We start from the raw sequence: 19,913 nt of genomic DNA, 5'->3' as shown, positions 1-19,913 counted from the left end.
ACAGTAACGTAAGTTTATTATAGAATTTCTGATTCAATTCAATTTTTGTTTGTTTGTTTTAATAGTTTAACCTTATCGCATCGTCATATTTGTACTGTGGTACCGGTTTGAAATTTTTATTCATTGACCTCCTTGTGTTGACCAACAATTCTACACGTCTTGATTGGTTTCATTTATTCACATTATAGATCACATTTCAAAAGCACACTATTTTCTCAATTCCGGATAAAATGTCAATGAATCCGGAGTCAAACAATTTAATGTAGGCCGTTTGACATTCAAATTCAACTATCTATATTAAGATATGTGATGACGCAAAGGCGTATTCTTTTCCTGAGTATCAGTGAGGTGCTTTCTATTTATTATTTCGTGCTCTAAAATACTACTTGTATGTAATACTATTAAATTCACTCGTGAAAGCGTATTTTCGTTCTAAATTCAGGACACGACAGAAAGAGCTTTACATGCGACTTTCAAGCACGGTCATCATCACTAACTTGACCTCGAGTTGTTTCTCTGTTGTTCCATTTTTGAGTCACGTTCCTATTATAAGCTTTGACCTTCTTGAAAAGCTAAGGATTGTCTTCCCAAGGAATACATTCCTTAACTTTGAAATGTATTTAACCTTTTAATTTTTTTTATTCGAGCGTCACTGATGCTTTTTTTTTGTAGACTTAACTCGTATCTGGCGGACATCATTTATTCTTATATCTGTAAAGCCAGACTATTTGCTGGGTATCAAATGAAGATTCAAGTCGGTATAAAGTTTAACAATTTAATAAACGATCCAACAAGAATATAAACGATGTTACAATATTGAGTCCGGTGTTCACGGTTTAAGAACCTATCCAAAACTGAATATAAATTATTTCTAAGAAGTATATAAAACAGAATGACAAAGAAATACATGTAATTAGGGATTAAACAATTATTGTCCATTGTTCAGATAATCTGCTAAAACTGTCTTTGGCACGTTGATACGAAGTCCATTATCGGATTAGCAGAAACATACATTTTAAACCAAAGATAATTGTGTGGGGATATTTGAGCTAAAAATGACAATTGAAAGATATAGTAATTAAAGTCAGAAAGATGATAGTCCAAATAATTAGCATGCTTCTCGTCCGGTCATATTTGCCCCTCTCGTAAGTCCAAATAATTAGCATGCTTCTCGTCCGGTCATATCTACATACCTTTTTATATAAATTGGTTATTTTGAAAGTGCGTAAAGGTATTCATAAACTCCTGAATTAAGAAATTCTTCGGCAAAACTGAGTATCCCTGTAGAATGTTTGAATTGATTTAATTAAAATCAGGAGATCCTTAAAATTTGAGATGTTTCATGAGACCAAAATAAGTCTCTTCATACGAGGTCCGAATCAATTGCATGCTTTAGGTTTCACCGCATACAACATCTACCATAAGTAAAGACAGCTTCAAATACGAGTTGAGAATATAAAGGCATTCATGTAGAAACCAAATTATAGATATGATAGATAACATAAATGCATCCAGAATTCCAGATTATAAAGCAAACTGAGTGCATACATTTATAGTGCGATAGGTTTGTGCGATTTGCATAAGTCATCCGAAATTAGGATTTGCCAAAGGGTCAGGTTATAAGCGGAAAAATTATGTACATTCAAAAGTAATAAATAAAATAGTCGAGCTTTAAAATATCTATTCAAATAGAAGCTGTAAATATATACTTTCAACTGGCTTCTTCTATTCACAGTCAATTATTTCAATTCAAAAGCAAACACAAGTTCAGCAACAATCTTTTGGTGACCCGGCAGTCAGCGGTCTTAGGTTCATGTATTGCTTTTCTTTTTTTTTTTTTAAAGAAAGCAACTTGTTTATGATGTACAGATTCCTTGAGTTCATTTCCTACTGAAGAACTTTAGCAAGGTGCCACGTTAAGTTTATAGTCAGTACTCAGTTTAAAAAAACTTAATTACCTTTTAAGTAAAATAGTCAGCTTTCTATAACACATAAGTGTCATATTACGCTAGCTTATATATATGTCATGATAGAGTCATTTTTGGCATCGATTTCCATAATTTGGCATTTTTAAATGAATAAGTATCTAACAGATATGGAAAATGCAGTTTAAAGCATTTCATTGTAGGTGTTTAACATAACTTTACATCAATCATTCCATTTTTTTTACAAGCTTTTTAGCATGCCAAGCAGTTTGTCTTCTAAATATGACCAGCAGTCTTATATAGAGATATAAACTTTGATAAGAAAAAAATCCCCTTTCAAGACCCAGTTTAACATTTTCATTTAAAGTTGTCATCTCTTATGAAAACTGAGTTTGTGGGGGTGAACGATTACTACGAACACGTTTGTTCGTCAGTCTGCACGGTTAATATATGAAAAAAAGTGGTATGCTTGCCAATGAAACAACTTTCCACAAGAGTCCAAATGACACAGAAATTAACAACTATAGGCCACTGTACGGCCTTCAACAATCAGCTATAAAAGGCCCCGAAATGATCAACGTTCATGATTCAAAACGAGAAAACTAACGACCTAATTTATGTACAAACAAACGAACGAAAAACGAACATATAACACATTAACAAACGACACCAAGAAATAAAGGCTCCTCCTGACTTGGGATGGACACATATATACAGCATGTGGCGGGTGTTAACATGTTAGTGGGATCCCAACCCTCTCTCTAACCTGAAACAGTGGTGTAACAGAACAACATAAGAACGAACTGTGCAAATCAGTTGTAAAAGGCTCAACTCATCAGATGGATACAAATAAAAATACATCTAACAAAAAAATAGAGTGGACGTGGGCGGGTACTTGTATATCCCAACAACAAAAAGATACTAAATACTGATCTGAGAGTACTCGCAGTTACTGACAGCTACAAAACTTGCATCCAAGTTTTGCATTTAAGTAAAGATTGAAACAAACTGTGAGTAAAAAAGAATGATTTAAAATTATTGGATAGTAACGATTGTCCATGAAAAAAGAGTAATCTTGACCTAAATTAATAAATTCTGGTTAAGATACATTAAGATACAAAATCTAATGAACTACAAGTCATAGAAGAATGATTTCTTTTAGATCGCACTTCTTTGAAAACAATAGACCTTGAAAAAAGATTCAAATTTGTGTTTAGGTCTAGTTGATAGCAACAACACATAAAAGAGATATGCTATGTGTTACTGAGCACTAACTCTTTGATTTTATTGAAAGTCCACACTAATATTTTGTAACAGAAGCACAAAAAAACGATACTCGTTATGTCAATATATAATTGTAATATAATTATATTAATGGAGAACTGCTAGTATTGTTTGACCGTGAATTCTTCTCGTTGTTGTTATTGGCGTTCTAATTCTTCTCACATACAAGCTTGTCTATAGTCTAGGGATTTTTGTTCTTTTCGCTACCAATTTTTTTCCATATCCCATGTTAGGATCAATGTAAGAGGTTGAAAATTTTATATCTGAATATTTTTTTCGTTATCTGGAAAGTTACTTTTGACGATGGATCTTGATTGTTTCTGTGGGGCTTCTTTCTCATGTATATTGATCACTCACGGAGTAAAAATTGAAAAATTGTCGAAACTAATTTGACTTTTATGTATAGCATAGTCCGAATTATATATACTAGTCAACAAAAGAAACGATGCACGACTTCTTTCGAATTAAAGATATGAAGTTTTCCGTTTATACGACTAATATTGAAGGTAGTAAATACTTAATGACCATGGAAATATAAATCCGTTTAAAAAAAACTATTTTTTGCTTTCATGACGTCATTTGGCGTTATTTTTTGATTTTTTTTTTACAAAATTTACATAAAACGACAATTTTAAAAACAGAAGTTCCAACTAATGATGCCAACCTCTCATTTAAAGGTGAAGACAATGTTTGCCATCAATGCTTTTTTTTTTTAAATGATACAGTTTCTTCGTTTATTTGGAAAGCAAAGTTCGGCCCACAAGAATTTGTTTAAATGTAAACATTATCAATTGATTTACAATAGACAGTATGTGTAAAGTGAAATTCAAAAAACGGTAACAATCTTAAAACTTATCCGAAAGGTTCAAAATTTACAGTGCGTTGTTTTCATATCTAATACACTGATTTGAGACGTAAACATTTTTATGTTTTTTGCTTTTTTTGAGATTTTACCAATAACTAAGAAAAAACAATATTTCAACCCATTATTTACAAAATGAACATAACTTGATTAGCATATTGAATATTTTTTTAACAAATTTGAAAATTTATTTAGTACTTAGAAAATTGTGTGTTGATTTTTTATCCAACTTTCCGCAAAAATAACTTGCACCCTATGATCGTGTACATGGAATTTAGTTACTTTCCGACAGGTTTTGATATTTCATTATCATACAATGTATGTGCATACATTGCAAATGGAATTTTTTTAAAAAAAAAAGTATCTCATTTTGTTTTATACTTAATACTTTTTGAATTTTTTTTATTCCAAAGTCGTCCTTTGTTGACTAGTATTTAAATTCACAAACTAGTTATTTGCCCCAAACATTGCTGTGCAATGCCTTTTCAAAATATGATTGAAAATCGTAAATGTTTAAGTAAAATTCTGCATCGCTGACCAACATTGATAAAACAAAAATTGCAATGAACAGTATACTTCTGACAGATATTTGGTTCTCCTTGAAAAATACTGGGTCATAACATATCTATATTGCAGTCCTGAGTAATCTGAAGATATTTATTCAGAGTTGAATGATCAGAAATTCACAATTATATAATGTGTATAAATCTATAGGTTTTAATACGACTGCAAACAAAATTAAAAAAAATGATCGAATATTGCTATCAGGTCGTCGTCGTCAGCGTCGCCGAAGTCAGATGGTTTCCGGATAATAACTTTTGTATAAGTAAATAGAAATCAATTAAATTTTAACACAAGGTTTACAACCACTAAAAAATGGTTGGGATTGCTTTTGGGTGTTATGGTCTGAACTGTAGGAATTAGGGGCCAAAAAGGGGGTCCAAATAATCATTTTTGTAGTTTCCAGTCAATAAGTGTATGAATCTCTCTGAAATTATGCCACAAGTTTCCATACCACTAAAGGATGGTTATGATTTGCGTGGAGAGTTGGGTAGGGAAGGTGTTATGGCTCAAACCGTTTAGGAGTTAGAGGCAAAAAAGAGGGGAAAACAAGGATTTCTTTGTTAATGGCCAATTTGAAACCAGTGCAAGGAAGGTAATCCAAATATATTGAGGTAATCCAAACATGTTTGATTACCTCCCTTACACTGCTTTAAAATTATGTGTAAAGATTTTTTTTACTCATATCAGATTTCAGAAATTAAAATGGAAAATGGGGATACATTTTTCTTTTTTTCTTCGGGTTGGGGTCAATATGCAACAGCATAGTGTATTGTACAAAATCAACAAAAAAGGGGGTATTTTTTTAATTTTTGGAGGGTGTGGGGAAATTCGCAACAGCGTAGTGCAAAAGCAAAAAAATTAAGTATAAATTCAAATTATATAACCAATTTTAAGTTCTTTGACTACAGTTATTCTGTGTCAGAAACTTATTATGTGTCAAATATTTAATGACATTCTAAATTCAGACCTTTATCAAGCGTGAATAGTGTGTCAATTTTTGTCAGTACGGTTCAGGGTTGGACCTCTGCGATTGTATCCAGCTGCGTTCGGCGAAGCAATTTATCAAACACTTAAAGTATATACATATTAAGTTGTGAATATGGTGAAACTGATCATCAAAATAAGTTTAAAATGCCCTGGTGTGGAATAAATTTGTGGTAAATTGATCATACTTCTTAATATACTTATTTCAATCAGTTTTTTGTTTGTATATAATTTTTGAATTTTATGCATTTTTAATGCATATTTTATTTTTTATGTATATTATTTTTCAACTTCTCTGTAAACTTTGTACTTGCATGGTTTTATGAGAATAAACTATCTAGTATACTGCCTTAATGATAACATAACTTTAATAACTGTTCAAATTTATTTGCTGGGCATTACCAATTATGGATTCGGTAATTTCCGCTAAAAAAAAAAACGAAGTTTACCGAATCATCTCATCATACATCAATCTCATCATAAATCAAACATCATCATCATCATCATCACCGATCATCACCTTCATCAACAAAAAACGTATAATGTTGTGACCACTGCATATAATGTCCCGACAACTGCATATAATGTTGGGACCACTGCTTATAATGTTGTGAGCACTTCATATAATGTTGTGAGCACTGCATATAATGTTTTGACCACTGCATATAATGGTGTGAGCACTGCATATAATGGTGTGAACACTGCATATAATGCTGATCATCAACATAAGGCAGTCATGGTTTTCCATACATTCGATCTGACACTTTTCAATATTGATAACTGAACACGTTTAAGCATGTGTTATCAATCTCAATCTACAAATCAAGTAAGGGTTACATAAATACGAATTCAAATGATGTTGAATTATCAAATTGCAAGCCAATAAACATTCTGCGATGTTTTTTAAACATTTTATTCTACCAAATTGAACTGACTCTAAGCGAAATTATTACAATATTCCGCTGTTATGAATGTTTGAAACATTAACATATTGTTTTTCAAGACATTGTTGCTTTTGATTTGATAGATACATAAACTACGTGAACTCCTTTCAAGGGAGCAATGATTATTTTCTCTGTCAAGCTGTAATGATACGGGTTCGATCGAAGATTCAAGAAATGTTGAATGATTGGTCAGTGAAAGAATGAAAAGGGGGCGTTAAATTTTCCACATTCAAAGATTACAATGTGGTTTTAAACAAAGGAAAATATTCCAATGGTGAGGTTTTAAATTGACTTAAATCTTTCAACGCCATTATTTAAAAATATCTTTACAGGTCCACCTAATATTAAATTGTTTGAACAGTTTATCAGTGTTCAAGAGGGATTCACTGTCAATTTAAGTTGCCATTTTCGAGCGAAGCCAAAACCTTATAATACTTCCTACTGGAGCCTAAATGGGATGAAACTACAAACAGTCAACCACAGGTAAAATAGTATACGAATAAAAACAGAGTATGTACATCACAAACAAACACCATACATATTTGATTAAAATAAAGTTATGCTTGATATATATTCTGGCCGGATTTATAACAATACAAACATATGAACATACTATATTTGTTTTTTTGAGGTTTATTTGCTATATGTACTTAACCAATTCAGTCTTCTCTGAATTCTTTTCCTGAGGTTAATTGAGAAATATCAATATATACTATACAATAAACTGGTGGTGGTCACAAGTACAAGATCATACACTATTTCGGATTTCAGAAAGGATTTAAAATTAAATTTTTTTTTTTAATAAAACTTGGCTTTAAATTTGATTATATTAACGGTAACCAATTTTACTGCACCATTTGCACTTATTTTGGTTCTAAATAGGTCTGTTACTGTATTTCCTAAGCAAACACAAGATTTACTCTGGGCATACATGTACATGTACATACAAACTTCGGCTGTTATCTGTTCTATGGTCGGGATTATGTCTTTTTGACATATTCCTTATTTCCTTTCTCAGTTCTATCTAAATGACTTTGTATAAGTTTGAACCCACACCGATTTTTATCCATTAGTGATCGACAGTATTTGAAAGCGTTCTTCTGTATATCAGCAATACATGAAAACTTTCTTCCTTTTATAGTGTTAAAACTAATTTAAAACTGAACATGATTGTGGTTAGATGGTTGTGCTTTTTAGTGAAAATTATTTGGCTATCAAATTTAATACACAGATACTTAACAATCTAAGAAAGTAAATTGACGAGTATCGCGTATATAATCACAAATCTACCGAAATGAATCAGTAATTGTAATTACTTGATAGTTATAAGGATCAGATGAATATTTCAAGTATGAAATGCATCTCTGTCCCCGAGAATGAGATGAATGGGGTTATTAGGTTCAAAATTTCAAACTTACTAGATGGTCGCATATCAAATGAATGGTCATCAAGCTACATTGCAAATAGTATACTTCCGATCTCGCAAATTGAGTTGGATAGGGTTATTAAGTGCATAAAAGGAAAGGTTATGTAGTTTTGATATTGGCCACGAGCATCACTGAAGAGACATGTATTGTCGAAATGCGCATCTGGTGCAGGAAAATTGATACCGTTAATGTTATTGATAGTTGCATATAAAATTTAAGGTTGTAATGAATGCAATTCAAATATCCGACTTTGAAATGAAAGACCTATCAATTGTTTTACAAACAATTGAGATACTAGTCTTTAATGTATGAATGATGAGCCTTACCAATTGTCCGTTGATGTCAAAAACTGTCAGGGGACTTCTTATATATCCAGGAGTTATTGTATAAATGGAAAATATTTGTACAATTTGCTCAATTATAATAGATAAATAGACACTTAAATTACGAAAATTATTAACAAGGTAAGTGCTACTAACAAGTCAAGATTTGAGCAAAAATGAAAACCAAGAAAAAGGGACGCTCAACACACTTAATGATTAGCAATACAAATTTAAAAAAACCAGATATTCTCCTCTACAATATTCGAGAGTGTATATGCACATAAACCAAAATGAGCGACGCATGCTCTTTCGAGCCTCTAGTTTTCGTTTTTATCTCACCTTCGCTGAGGTGCCTATTGAGCTTTTCTAATCATTTGGCGTCCGTTGTCCGTCGTCGTCGTGCATTTTTTACATTTTGAACTTCTTCTAAATGGATTGAACCAGAAATGACACGAATGTTCCTTATGAGGTGCTGTCTAAATGTTTTTTCTTTGAAGCCGATCCATCATCCTAGATGGACGCCAGCGGGGGAACTTAGTTTAACATAGGACCCTTTAGGCCATATATACCAATGTCTTCTTTTAGAGAGCCACGGAATGGAATGAAACCAAACATGGCATGAATGTTCGAAATGAGGTTCTGATTAAGTGTTATAAATTTGTAGCAAATCAATCCTCCAAAACGGAGGACTGCGGGGTCCCTAAGGGAAATACATACACCTGGTTTTTTTTTAGAAAACCACTGAATAAAATAATACCTTACACGGCATGAATCTTCCTTATGAGATGTTGACCAAGTGTTGTTACTTTGTAGCCCATCAATCCTCAAAAATAGCTGACAGCGGGTAACTTAGTTTATCAAAGGACCCTAAGTGAAATACATACAAACTTCTTCTTTTGGAGAACCAATAAATGGAATGAATTTGAACATGACAATGAATGTTCTTTGTGAGGTGCTGACCAAGAGTTGTTACTTTGTAACAAATCAATCAACCAAGATGACTGACAAACGAGGGACTTAGTTTAACAAAAGAACCTATGGGAAATATATACAATTATCATCTTCTAGAAAACCACCTAATGTTTCCTATCATGATTTCCTTGATAGAGGATTGCTGCTCACAAGAAGCTATTAAACCAGCATTAAGTGGTTTTAACCACTCTGAAACTGACAATATCACGATACTTGATTTCTTGATTGACAACATATTTGTTAAGTTAGGAGGCTGTGTTTTCAACAGACTTTTCAGCATTCCAATAGGAACAAATTGTACCCCTCTTCTTGCCGACTTGTTACTTTATTATTATGAGGCTAGTTTCATACAGGAACTTCTTACGATGAAAAATAAGAAGTTAGCAATATCCTTTAACTTTACTTTCCGCTATATAGATGGTGTTCTCTCACTAAATAATATAAAATTTGGTGACTATATTGAATGCATTTATCTCATCGAACGAGAGATAAAAGATATAACAAATCTGCCTCATTTCTTGACTTATTTTTGGTCTATTGTGGAAAGTTGTCTCATTGGCAATCATACCACATCTTCTTTTTTATATTTACATCTAGAAATTGACAATAAGGGTCGGTTGAAAACAAAACTTCACGACAAACGAGATGATTTCAGCTTCCCAATTATGAACCTTCCTTTTCTATGGAGCTACTTTCCAGCAGGCCCTACATACGGAGTATAATTATATCTCCCAATTGATTCGATATTCCCGAGCTTGTATTTCCTATCATGATTTCCTTGATATAGAGTTGCTGCTCACAATAAAGCTTTTAAACCAAGAGTTCCAAATGGTGAAGATGAAATTATCCCTTCGTAAATTTTACGGACGCCATCGCGAGTTGGTTGACCGTTATCGAATAACCGTTTCATAGATGATATCGGATATGTTTCTTACTTCGTAATTGCAATCCCCTTCCCTTTTCATGAATGTGACCGATTTAGACTATTTACCGGGTTGTAATAACATGAGCAACACGGCGGGTGCCACATGTGAAGCAGGATCTGCTTACCCTTTCGGATAACCTGATATTCATCCAGTTTTTGGTGGGATTCGTGTTGCTCAGTCTTTAGTTTTCTATGTTGTTTCTTGTGTACTATTATTTGTCAGTTTGTCTTTTAATTTTTAGCCATGGCGTTGTCAGTTTGTTTTCGATTTATGAGTTTGACTGTCTTCTGGTATTTTCGCCCCTCTTTCAATGGAATGAAACCAAACATAGTATGAATGTTTCTCTTGAGGTGCTGACTAAATGTTGTTACGGTGTAGCTGATTTGTCATACATGATGGCTGCCAGCAGGGGAGTAAGTTTATCTTTTATAGTATCCTATGAGAAATACATACAAATTTTCTTCTTCTATAGAACCTCTTCTTTCGAAGAACCACTGAATGGAATGAATTCGAACATGGCAGGAATGTTCCTTATGAGGTGCTAACCCAGTGTTGTTACTTTGTTGCAGATACATCAACGAAGATGACTGCCAACGGGGGAATAAGTTTAACAAATGACCATTTGGGGAAATATACAAATGTCTTCTAAAAAAACGCTAAATGATTTGAAACCAAACATCGTATGAATGTTTCTTTTTGGGTGCTGACCAAATGTTGTAACGTTGTAGCTGATTAGTCATACCAGATGGCTGCCAGCAAAGGAAGTAAGTTTAACATAGCACCCTATGAAAATACATACAAATATTTTCTCCTCTAGAACTTTTTCTTTTGAAGATCCATTCAATGGAATGAATTCGAACATGGCATGAATATATGAAATATTCCTTATAAAGTGCTGAGGAAGTGTTGCTACCTCGTTCTGGATTTACTGTTTAAGATGTCCACAAGATTTTTTTTCATTGAATTTCGAGGCCAATATTAATGTGTTTGATTTTCTCCTATTAGTCTTTGTTAAATTTGCACTTTTCAAAAATTGTGCAGAATTTATCTTTGTTTCAAATAAAGAAATAGTTGGCATGAGTAAAGTTATATCCTGTCCAATACTATAGAAAACATTCACATACCATTTCATTGCATATAAGAAAATTACCATCAATGGAAGTTAACCAATCAAATCTCTCCCCTTATGTATTCTGTGTACAAGCTTTAGTAACAAGATTCAAGATTTCAAGATTTTATTGTACACTCTGACAGTTTACACTGTTACAAGAGGCAGATATACATAATATACAGCTTGACAGAAGTGGTATAATAACAGAACAAAATTAAAATAAACATATATACAGGTCAACCATGTTACATGCACCTCAAGTTTACAAAATATTCTATGGAAACCCCAAATAATAAAATAATGGTACTTTGAAATACAAAAGACATGTTTTTATGAAACAGAAATTTTTTACTGCAATAAAATGTAGCATTAATTACATACAACTGTCAAATTCAAGGGAATATTTTTTTCGACCTTTTTTCGTTTACAACCGGAAGTAACATACCATGATTTGGTGGTATTACATCTTAAAACAAATTTGGTCTCAATCATAAGAAGGATATCCGTTATGGTTTTGAAGTATTTTTACATGATTTCTAAAACATAAGAAGAACAAGGCGAGCAACATAGTCTCTTGAGAGCCTCTAATTTTGTTGTCGCTTTGTTTTTCCATTAAAGTAGTATGCAACAGTTATGTCAAGCGTCGCCATGATATATATGATGAGACAAATATAACATTAAGTACATCACCTGGTTCTAAACCAGTTTACATCCTTCGATTTTTTAGCTCACCGGGCCCGAAGGGCCAAGTGAGCTTTTCTCATCACTTGGCGTCCGGCGTCCGGCGTCTGGCGTCCGTCGTCCGTCGTCCGTCGTTAACTTTTACAAACATTTTCTCCTCTGAAACTACGTACTGGGCCAAATTAAACCAAACTTGGCCACAATCATCATTGATGTATCTAGTTTAAAATTTGTGTTTTTTGACCCGGCCAACCAACCAAGATGGCCACCATGGCTAAAAATAGAACATAGGGGTAAAATGCAGTTTTTGGCTTATAACTCAAAAACCAAAGCATTTAGAGCAAATCTGACATGGGGTAAAATTGTTTATCAGGTCAAGATCTTTCTGTCCTGAAATTTTCAGACGAATCAGACAACCCATTGTTAGGTTGCTGCCCCTAAATTGGCAATTTTAAAGAAATTTTACTGTTTATGGTTATTATCTTGAATATTATTATAGATGGAGATAAACTGTAAATAGCAATAATGTTCAGCAAAGTAAGATTTACAATTAAGTCAACATGACCAAAATGGTCAGTTGACCCCTTTAGGAGTTATTGCCCTTTATAGTCAATTTTTAACCATTTTTCGTAAATCTTAGTTAACTTTTACAAAAATCTTCTTCACTGAAACTACTGGGCCAAATTTTATCAAATATAGCCAGAATCATTATTAGGCTATATAGTTTAAAATTTGTGTTTTGTGACCAGGCAAACCAACCAAGATGGCCGCTACGGCTAAAAATAGAACATAGGGGTAGAATGCAGATTTTGGCTTATAACTCAAAAACCAAAGCATTAAGAGCAAATCTGTCATGGGGTTAAATTGTTTATCAGGTCAAGATCTATCTGCCCTGAAATTTTCAGATGAATCAGACAACCCATTGTTGGGTTGCTGCCCCTAAATTGGTAATTTTAAGGAAATTTTACTGTTTTTGGTTATTATCTTGAATATTATTATAGATAGAGATAAACTGTAAACAGCAATAATGTACAGCAATTTAAGACTAAAAAATAAGTCAAAATGACCAAAATGGTCAATTGACCCCCTAAGAAGTTATTGTCATTTACAATCAATTTTTAACAATTTTCATAAAATTTGTAAATATTTACTAACATTTTCCACTGAAACTACACGGACTAGTTCATTATAGATAGAGATAATTGTAAGCAGCAAGAATGTTCAGTAAAGTGAGATGTACAAACTCATCACAATCACCTAAACACAATTTTGTCATGAACTGTCTGCTTCCTTTGTTAAATTCACATATATACCAAGGTGAGCGACACAGGCTCTTTAGAGCCTCTAGTTATTCTTTGCGTTCTAGACATTTGTAAGGTGAACATTTATACTCTTTGATAATAAATCTAATGTTTTGTTTTGGTCAGCAGTCAATATTTTGATCGTACCGATCTTTCAGTGGTCATAAATGTTTTGTTGTTGTTTTTGTAAATAATGAAAATATTTTTTCTTCTTCAAAAACAAAGATTACAATTATTTCAGTGCGGTCAGTTGACCTTAGACAATTCTCGCTTTTTCTTTTTATAATAATCTGTTGTTCACATTGCCGTTCACGTGTTATTATGCTTTTGCTTTCCAAACTTCTGGTATTCATGTTGAAGGTAAATCAGAACAGCGGACACCAATGCAAAAATATCTGTATTTCCTTAAACGAATTAATTTTAAAGTTTATGTCTGTCATATGTCCTTGGCCTCGTTTTAATGGTTAGGGACTGCTTGATATTATTCGATTAACGATGTTTTGTTAGGTAAAATATTTAATTATTTTGAGTATTGGAATAACTATATTTGGTGAATGGGATCCTAGCAGAGGCTTACGGGGCTTAACTTACCCGAAACTCATTACATGGATATTTGATTGAGGATAAGTTTTGTGATCAATTCCATATCTCAGATACTATAAGTCCGGTGTGTATATCAGACTTGTAGGTCTCATATGACCTTAACCTCATTTCCATGGTTGATTGGCAATGTTAAGGGTAATCAGTTTGGTTTATTCATGAGATATAAAAGCAATATAGCCACACTATTTGGTGTCTGGAATGATTTAAGGTGTGCATTTCTGTCTAGTTTGTTTTGTATGACCTTTACCTCATTTTCATGGCTCATTGGTATATTTGAGTTTGCATAGTTTATGTTAACAAAACGATAAGCAATAATTCAACTATAATTGGTGTATTGATAGATTGTAAGGTGAACATGTATGGTTCATTCGACCTTAACTCCATTTTTATCATTCATAAGTCAATTTAAATTTGACTGGCTATTTCCGTTTCTCGAATACTATAAGCAATAAGTCAAATGTATGAATGGAATTATTGCGTGGTGTGAATGTTGTCTAGCAGGGTTTGTCTGACCATGACCTCATTTTTATACGACCGCAAAAACTTTTTTGGGATCGTATAATTATATCATGTCGTCATCGTCGTCTGCGTCGCCTACGTCGTCGTCGTCTGCGTCGTCCGAAGACACATTTGGTGCCCGAACAATAACTTTAGTTTAAGTAAATGAATCTCTATGAAATTTAATAAGAAGGTTTAATACCACAAAAGGAAGGTTGGGATTGATTTTGGGGATGATGGTCCTACAATGTAGCAGTTTTGGAATTAGGGGCCCAAAAGAAGCATTTTTCTACTTTCAGCATATTAACTTGTGTATAAGTATTTCAATTGCTCTGAAATTGTACCACAATGTTTAATACCACAAGTAAAAGATTTGGAACGGTTTTGGGGGTTATGGTCCTAAAGGTTTAGGAATTAGGGGCCACAAAGGGGCCAAAATAAGAAATGTTTGTAGTTTCCAGTCAATAACTTGTGTTTAAGTGCATACATCTCTCTGAAATTATACCACAAATTTCCGTAATACAAAGGGATGTTGGTTTTCTTTTGCTCAAATCATTAAGCAATCAGGGGCAAAAAAGGGGGAAAACAAGGGTTTTTCTGATTAAAGGATAATTTAGACAATTCAAAAGCAGTCTATGGGAGGTAAGCCAATTCCATTTAAAGAATACTGATATATATATATATATAAGTACGGCGAGGGAAGAACCAAAAATTTGCGAAAGCAAATTTACAGATCTAACATTGTTGGGTTGATGTTTAGACGAGTTGTATGGAAGAACCAAAAATTTGCGAAAGCAAATTTACAGATCTAACATTGTTGGGTTGATGTTTAGACGAGTTGTATATATATATTGACTCTTAAAATTCAAGAGTTAATCTAAAAATGAGGGTACTTTCTCTAAAAACGAGGGTGCTTTTTATATGGCCTTCCAAATACCGTTTCGATCCCTAACATCACTGAAGAGACATTTATTGTCGAAATCCGGATATGGTGTACTAAAGAAATATTGACACCGAATGTTTGTGGCACAACATCCTGTCCACAAGTTAACATATTTTTTTTTCTGTGACGTATTAAATTTATAATAAGATCCATTTTGTTACAACCTGTGATCAATTTTATTTGGCAATCGCCAATGGCAGTCAGCAGGGTTAAAGAACATCAGTTGTTCGACCTGTTAGTCAAATGCGTTTTGTTTAAATATACCTTTTCACTCTTTTGGTCTTTTGGAAAATGTTGTTTGTGCTGTTTTTAGACCCTTCTACAACGAAATTTGTTTGACATGCACACGTATAAAAATTGCGGTTTTTATCCAACGCAGTCATAGGTTTGAACGTAGTTTTCAATTTAGACTCGTTTATATTTTTTGTTTGGGCATGTATCATATTTTCCCTCCGGTTTATATGATCCGTTCATCCTATATATTGACTCTTAAAATTCAAGAGTTAATCTAAAAATGAGGGTACTTTCTCTACAAATGAGGGTGCTTTTTATATGGCCTTCCAAATACCGTTTCGATCCCTAACATCACTGAAGAGACATTTATTGTCGAAATCCGGATATGGTGTACTAAAGAAATATTGACACCGAATGTTTGTGGCACAACATCCTGTCCACAAGTTAACAATTTTTTTTTTCTGTGACGTATTAAATTTATAATAAGATCCATTTTGTTACAACCTGTGATCAATTTTATTTGGCAATCGCCAATGACAGTCAGCAGGGTTAAAGAACATCAGTTGTTCGACCTGTTAGTCAAATGCGTTTTGTTTAAATATACCTTTTCACTCTTTTGGTCTTTTGGAAAATGTTGTTTGTGCTGTTTTTAGACCCTTCTACAACGAAATTTGTTTGACATGCACACGTATAAAAATTGCGGGTTTTATCCAACGCAGTGATAGGTTTGAACGTAGTTTTCAATTTAGACTCGTTTATATTTTTTGTTTGGGCATGTATCATATTTTCCCTCCGGTTTATATGATCCGTTCATCCTATATATTGACTCTTAAAATTCAAGAGTTAATCTAAAAATGAGGGTACTTTCTCTAAAAATGAGGGTGCTTTTTATATGGCCTTCCAAATACCGTTTCGATCCCTAACATCACTGAAGAGACATTTATTGTCGAAATCCGGATATGGTGTACTAAAGAAATATTGACACCGAATGTTTGTGGCACAACATCCTGTCCACAAGTTAACAATTTTTTTTTTCTGTGACGTATTAAATGTATAATAAGATCCATTTTGTTACAACCTGTGATCAATTTTATTTGGCAATCGCCAATGGCAGTCAGCAGGGTTAAAGAACATCAGTTGTTCGACCTGTTAGTCAAATGCGTTTTGTTTAAATATACCTTTTCACTCTTTTGGTCTTTTGGAAAATGTTGTTTGTGCTGTTTTTAGACCCTTCTACAACGAAATTTGTTTGACATGCACACGTATAAAAATTGCGGTTTTTATCCAACGCAGTCATAGGTTTGAACGTAGTTTTCAATTTAGACTCGTTTATATTTTTTGTTTGGGCATGTATCATATTTTCCCTCCGGTTTATATGATCCGTTCATCCTATATATTGACTCTTAAAATTCAAGAGTTAATCTAAAAATGAGGGTACTTTCTCTAAAAATGAGGGTGCTTTTTATATGGCCTTCCAAATACCGTTTCGATCCCTAACATCACTGAAGAGACATTTATTGTCGAAATCCGGATATGGTGTACTAAAGAAATATTGACACCGAATGTTTGTGGCACTACATCCTGTCCACAAGTTAACAATTTTTTTTCTTTTTTTTTTCTGTGACGTATTAAATTTATAATAAGATCCATTTTGTTACAACCTGTGATCAATTTTATTTGGCAATCGCCAATGGCAGTCAGCAGGGTTAAAGAACATCAGTTGTTCGACCTGTTAGTCAAATGCGTTTTGTTTAAATATACCTTTTCACTCTTTTGGTCTTTTGGAAAATGTTGTTTGTGCTGTTTTTAGACCCTTCTACAACGAAATTTGTTTGACATGCACACGTATAAAAATTGCGGTTTTTATCCAACGCAGTCATAGGTTTGAACGTAGTTTTCAATTTAGACTCGTTTATATATATATATATATATATATACAACTCGTCTAAACATCAACCCAACAATATATATACAACTCGTCTAAACATCAACCCAACAATATATATACAACTCGTCTAAACATCAACCCAACAATGTTAGATCTGTAAATTTGCTTTCGCAAATTTTTGGTTCTTATATATATATATACAACTCGTCTAAACATCAACCCAACAATGTTAGATCTGTAAATTTGCTTTTGCAAATTTTTGGTTCTTCCCTCGCCGGGATTCGAACCCATACTACTGTGATATTGTGACACCAAATCGCCTGCACTGCAACCGTCCCGCTAGACCACACGACCACCTGGGCTCTCAAAAAAAGAGCTTTCGGTGGGCATGTGTTACCTTTCCACGTCAGTTTAAATCTAGCGGCGTACTACAGTACATGATATATAAGGCATGAAGATGTTATTGTTACAGATCAGCTAAATTATCTATAGTAAAGGATCCTACAAATTAATGTAAGATACAGTCACAGAAAATAATTATATTCATAAGTACGTCTGAGTCAGTGACAACCCTACAACAGATGTATCCATCGGATCGCCATCAATGATGGTGATACATGGCTGTGTACATAATGTATATACAACTCGTCTAAACATCAACCCAACAATGTTAGATCTGTAAATTTGCTTTCGCAAATTTTTGGTTCTTCCCTCGCCGGGATTCGACCCATGCTACTGTGATATCGTGACACCAAATCGCCTGCACTGCAGCCGTCCCGATAAACTGACGCGGAAAGGTAACACATGCCCACCGAAAGCTCTTTTTTTGAGAGCCCAGGTGGTCGTGTGGTCTAGCGGGACGGCTGCAGTGCAGGCGATTTGGTGTCACGATATCACAGTAGCATGGGTTCTGAAGGGTCTAAAAACAGCACAAACAACATTTTCCAAAAGACCAAAAAGTGAAAAAGTATATTGGAAAATGTTGTTTGTGCTGTTTTTAGACCCTTCTACAACGAAATTTGTTTTACATGCACACGTATAAAAATTGCGGTTTTTATCCAACGCAATCATAGGTTTCAACGTAGTTTTCAATTTAGATTTGTTTATATTTTTTCGTTTTGGCTTGTATTGTAATTTCCTTCCGGTTTATATGATCCGTTCTTCTATATGGACTCTTAAAATTCAAGAGTCTGTCTAAAATTGAGGGTAAATTATATGGCCTTCTAAATACCGTTTCGATCCCTAACATCACTTAAGAGACAAATGTTGTTTGTGCTGTATTTAGACCCTTCTACAACGAAATTTAGTTTCCATGCACACGTATAAAAATAGCGGTTTTTATCCAACGCAATCATAGGTTTGAACGTAGTTTTCAATTTAGACTTGTATATACATAAGTATATATTTTATTACCTCCCTTACACTACTTGAAAATTACGTATTATGAAATGATGATTGTCTTGAGATGATTAGCTGTAAATTTATATTTAGACATGTTAGCAGTTAATATTAATTAATACTGATTTTAACCATGACTGTATGTTGTTTTATAATTTAATATTTTATGATGTATTTAAATGAGTAGTTATTGTTGCAAACTCTTTTTGAGGGGATAAATATTCAACAGCATAGGGTATTGCTCAAAAAGCAAAAAAAAATAAATTTAGGCTCATTTGACCATCTTCATTCTGTGTCAGAAACCTATGCTGTGTCAACTATTCAATCACAATCCAAATTCAGAACTGTATCAAGCTTGAATGTTGTGTCCATTATAGGCTATTTGCCAGTTTCCGTAATTGACCCTGTAATTAAAGATCCCTAAAATAATCGTCTCCCTTATGAGGGACATTAATTTTTATTTACAATGGAGATCTAGCAGAAAGAGCAAATCTACCTGTGCGTAATGTGAGTAATTTATAAGGTTTTCATCTTTTAATAACATTAATTTGTTGTTTAACTTAATACTTTTGACAACAGAAATTATTTTTCGTGAAAAATTTGTTTAACCACCGATACATCACTTTCAATCCATCATGCTTTGCATTGGCTAAAGCCAATTTTGTCCGGTATGGATATAGTTATCAAAAGTACCAGGATTATAATTTTATATGGAACCAGTCTACAATTGACAAAGGGAAGTAATTTGTTTAAAAAGGGTGTAATGACAGAATCAAATCGGTAATTGGCAAATGGACTTGCCCCAACTGTTCAGGGTTCGACGTCTGCGGTCGTATAAAGCTGCACCCTGCGGAGCATCTCGTTAAAGTTTATAAAAATTATTTTCTGTATTTAATTTTCATTATCAGGTCGTCTGTTTCTTACGGAAGCCGATAAGGGCCATTCAAAAAAACTGTTTTATGTCGTTATTACGACATAGCATGTCGTAATTTCGACATAACATGTCGTAATAACGACATCACTATGTCGTTTAAAACGACATAGC

At 33.4% G+C, this 19,913-nt stretch overlaps 1 protein-coding gene across 1 annotated transcript in view; it reads left to right on the top strand.

Annotated features, from left to right (window-relative positions):
- Window positions 1-19,913, top strand: part of LOC134721351 (fibroblast growth factor receptor 2-like) — a 250,008-nt gene that overhangs the window by 53,154 nt on the left and 176,941 nt on the right. The window contains exon 4 of the mRNA XM_063584292.1: window positions 6,896-7,046. Coding sequence (XP_063440362.1) covers window positions 6,896-7,046 — 151 coding nt within the window. The remainder of the gene's footprint in view (window positions 1-6,895; window positions 7,047-19,913) is intronic.

This window comes from Mytilus trossulus, chromosome 6 (assembly GCF_036588685.1).
Source record: "Mytilus trossulus isolate FHL-02 chromosome 6, PNRI_Mtr1.1.1.hap1, whole genome shotgun sequence".
NCBI lineage: Eukaryota > Metazoa > Mollusca > Bivalvia > Mytilida > Mytilidae > Mytilus > Mytilus trossulus.
The sequence above is the reverse complement of the archived record's forward strand: the minus strand, read 5'-3'. Positions and strand labels throughout refer to the sequence as shown.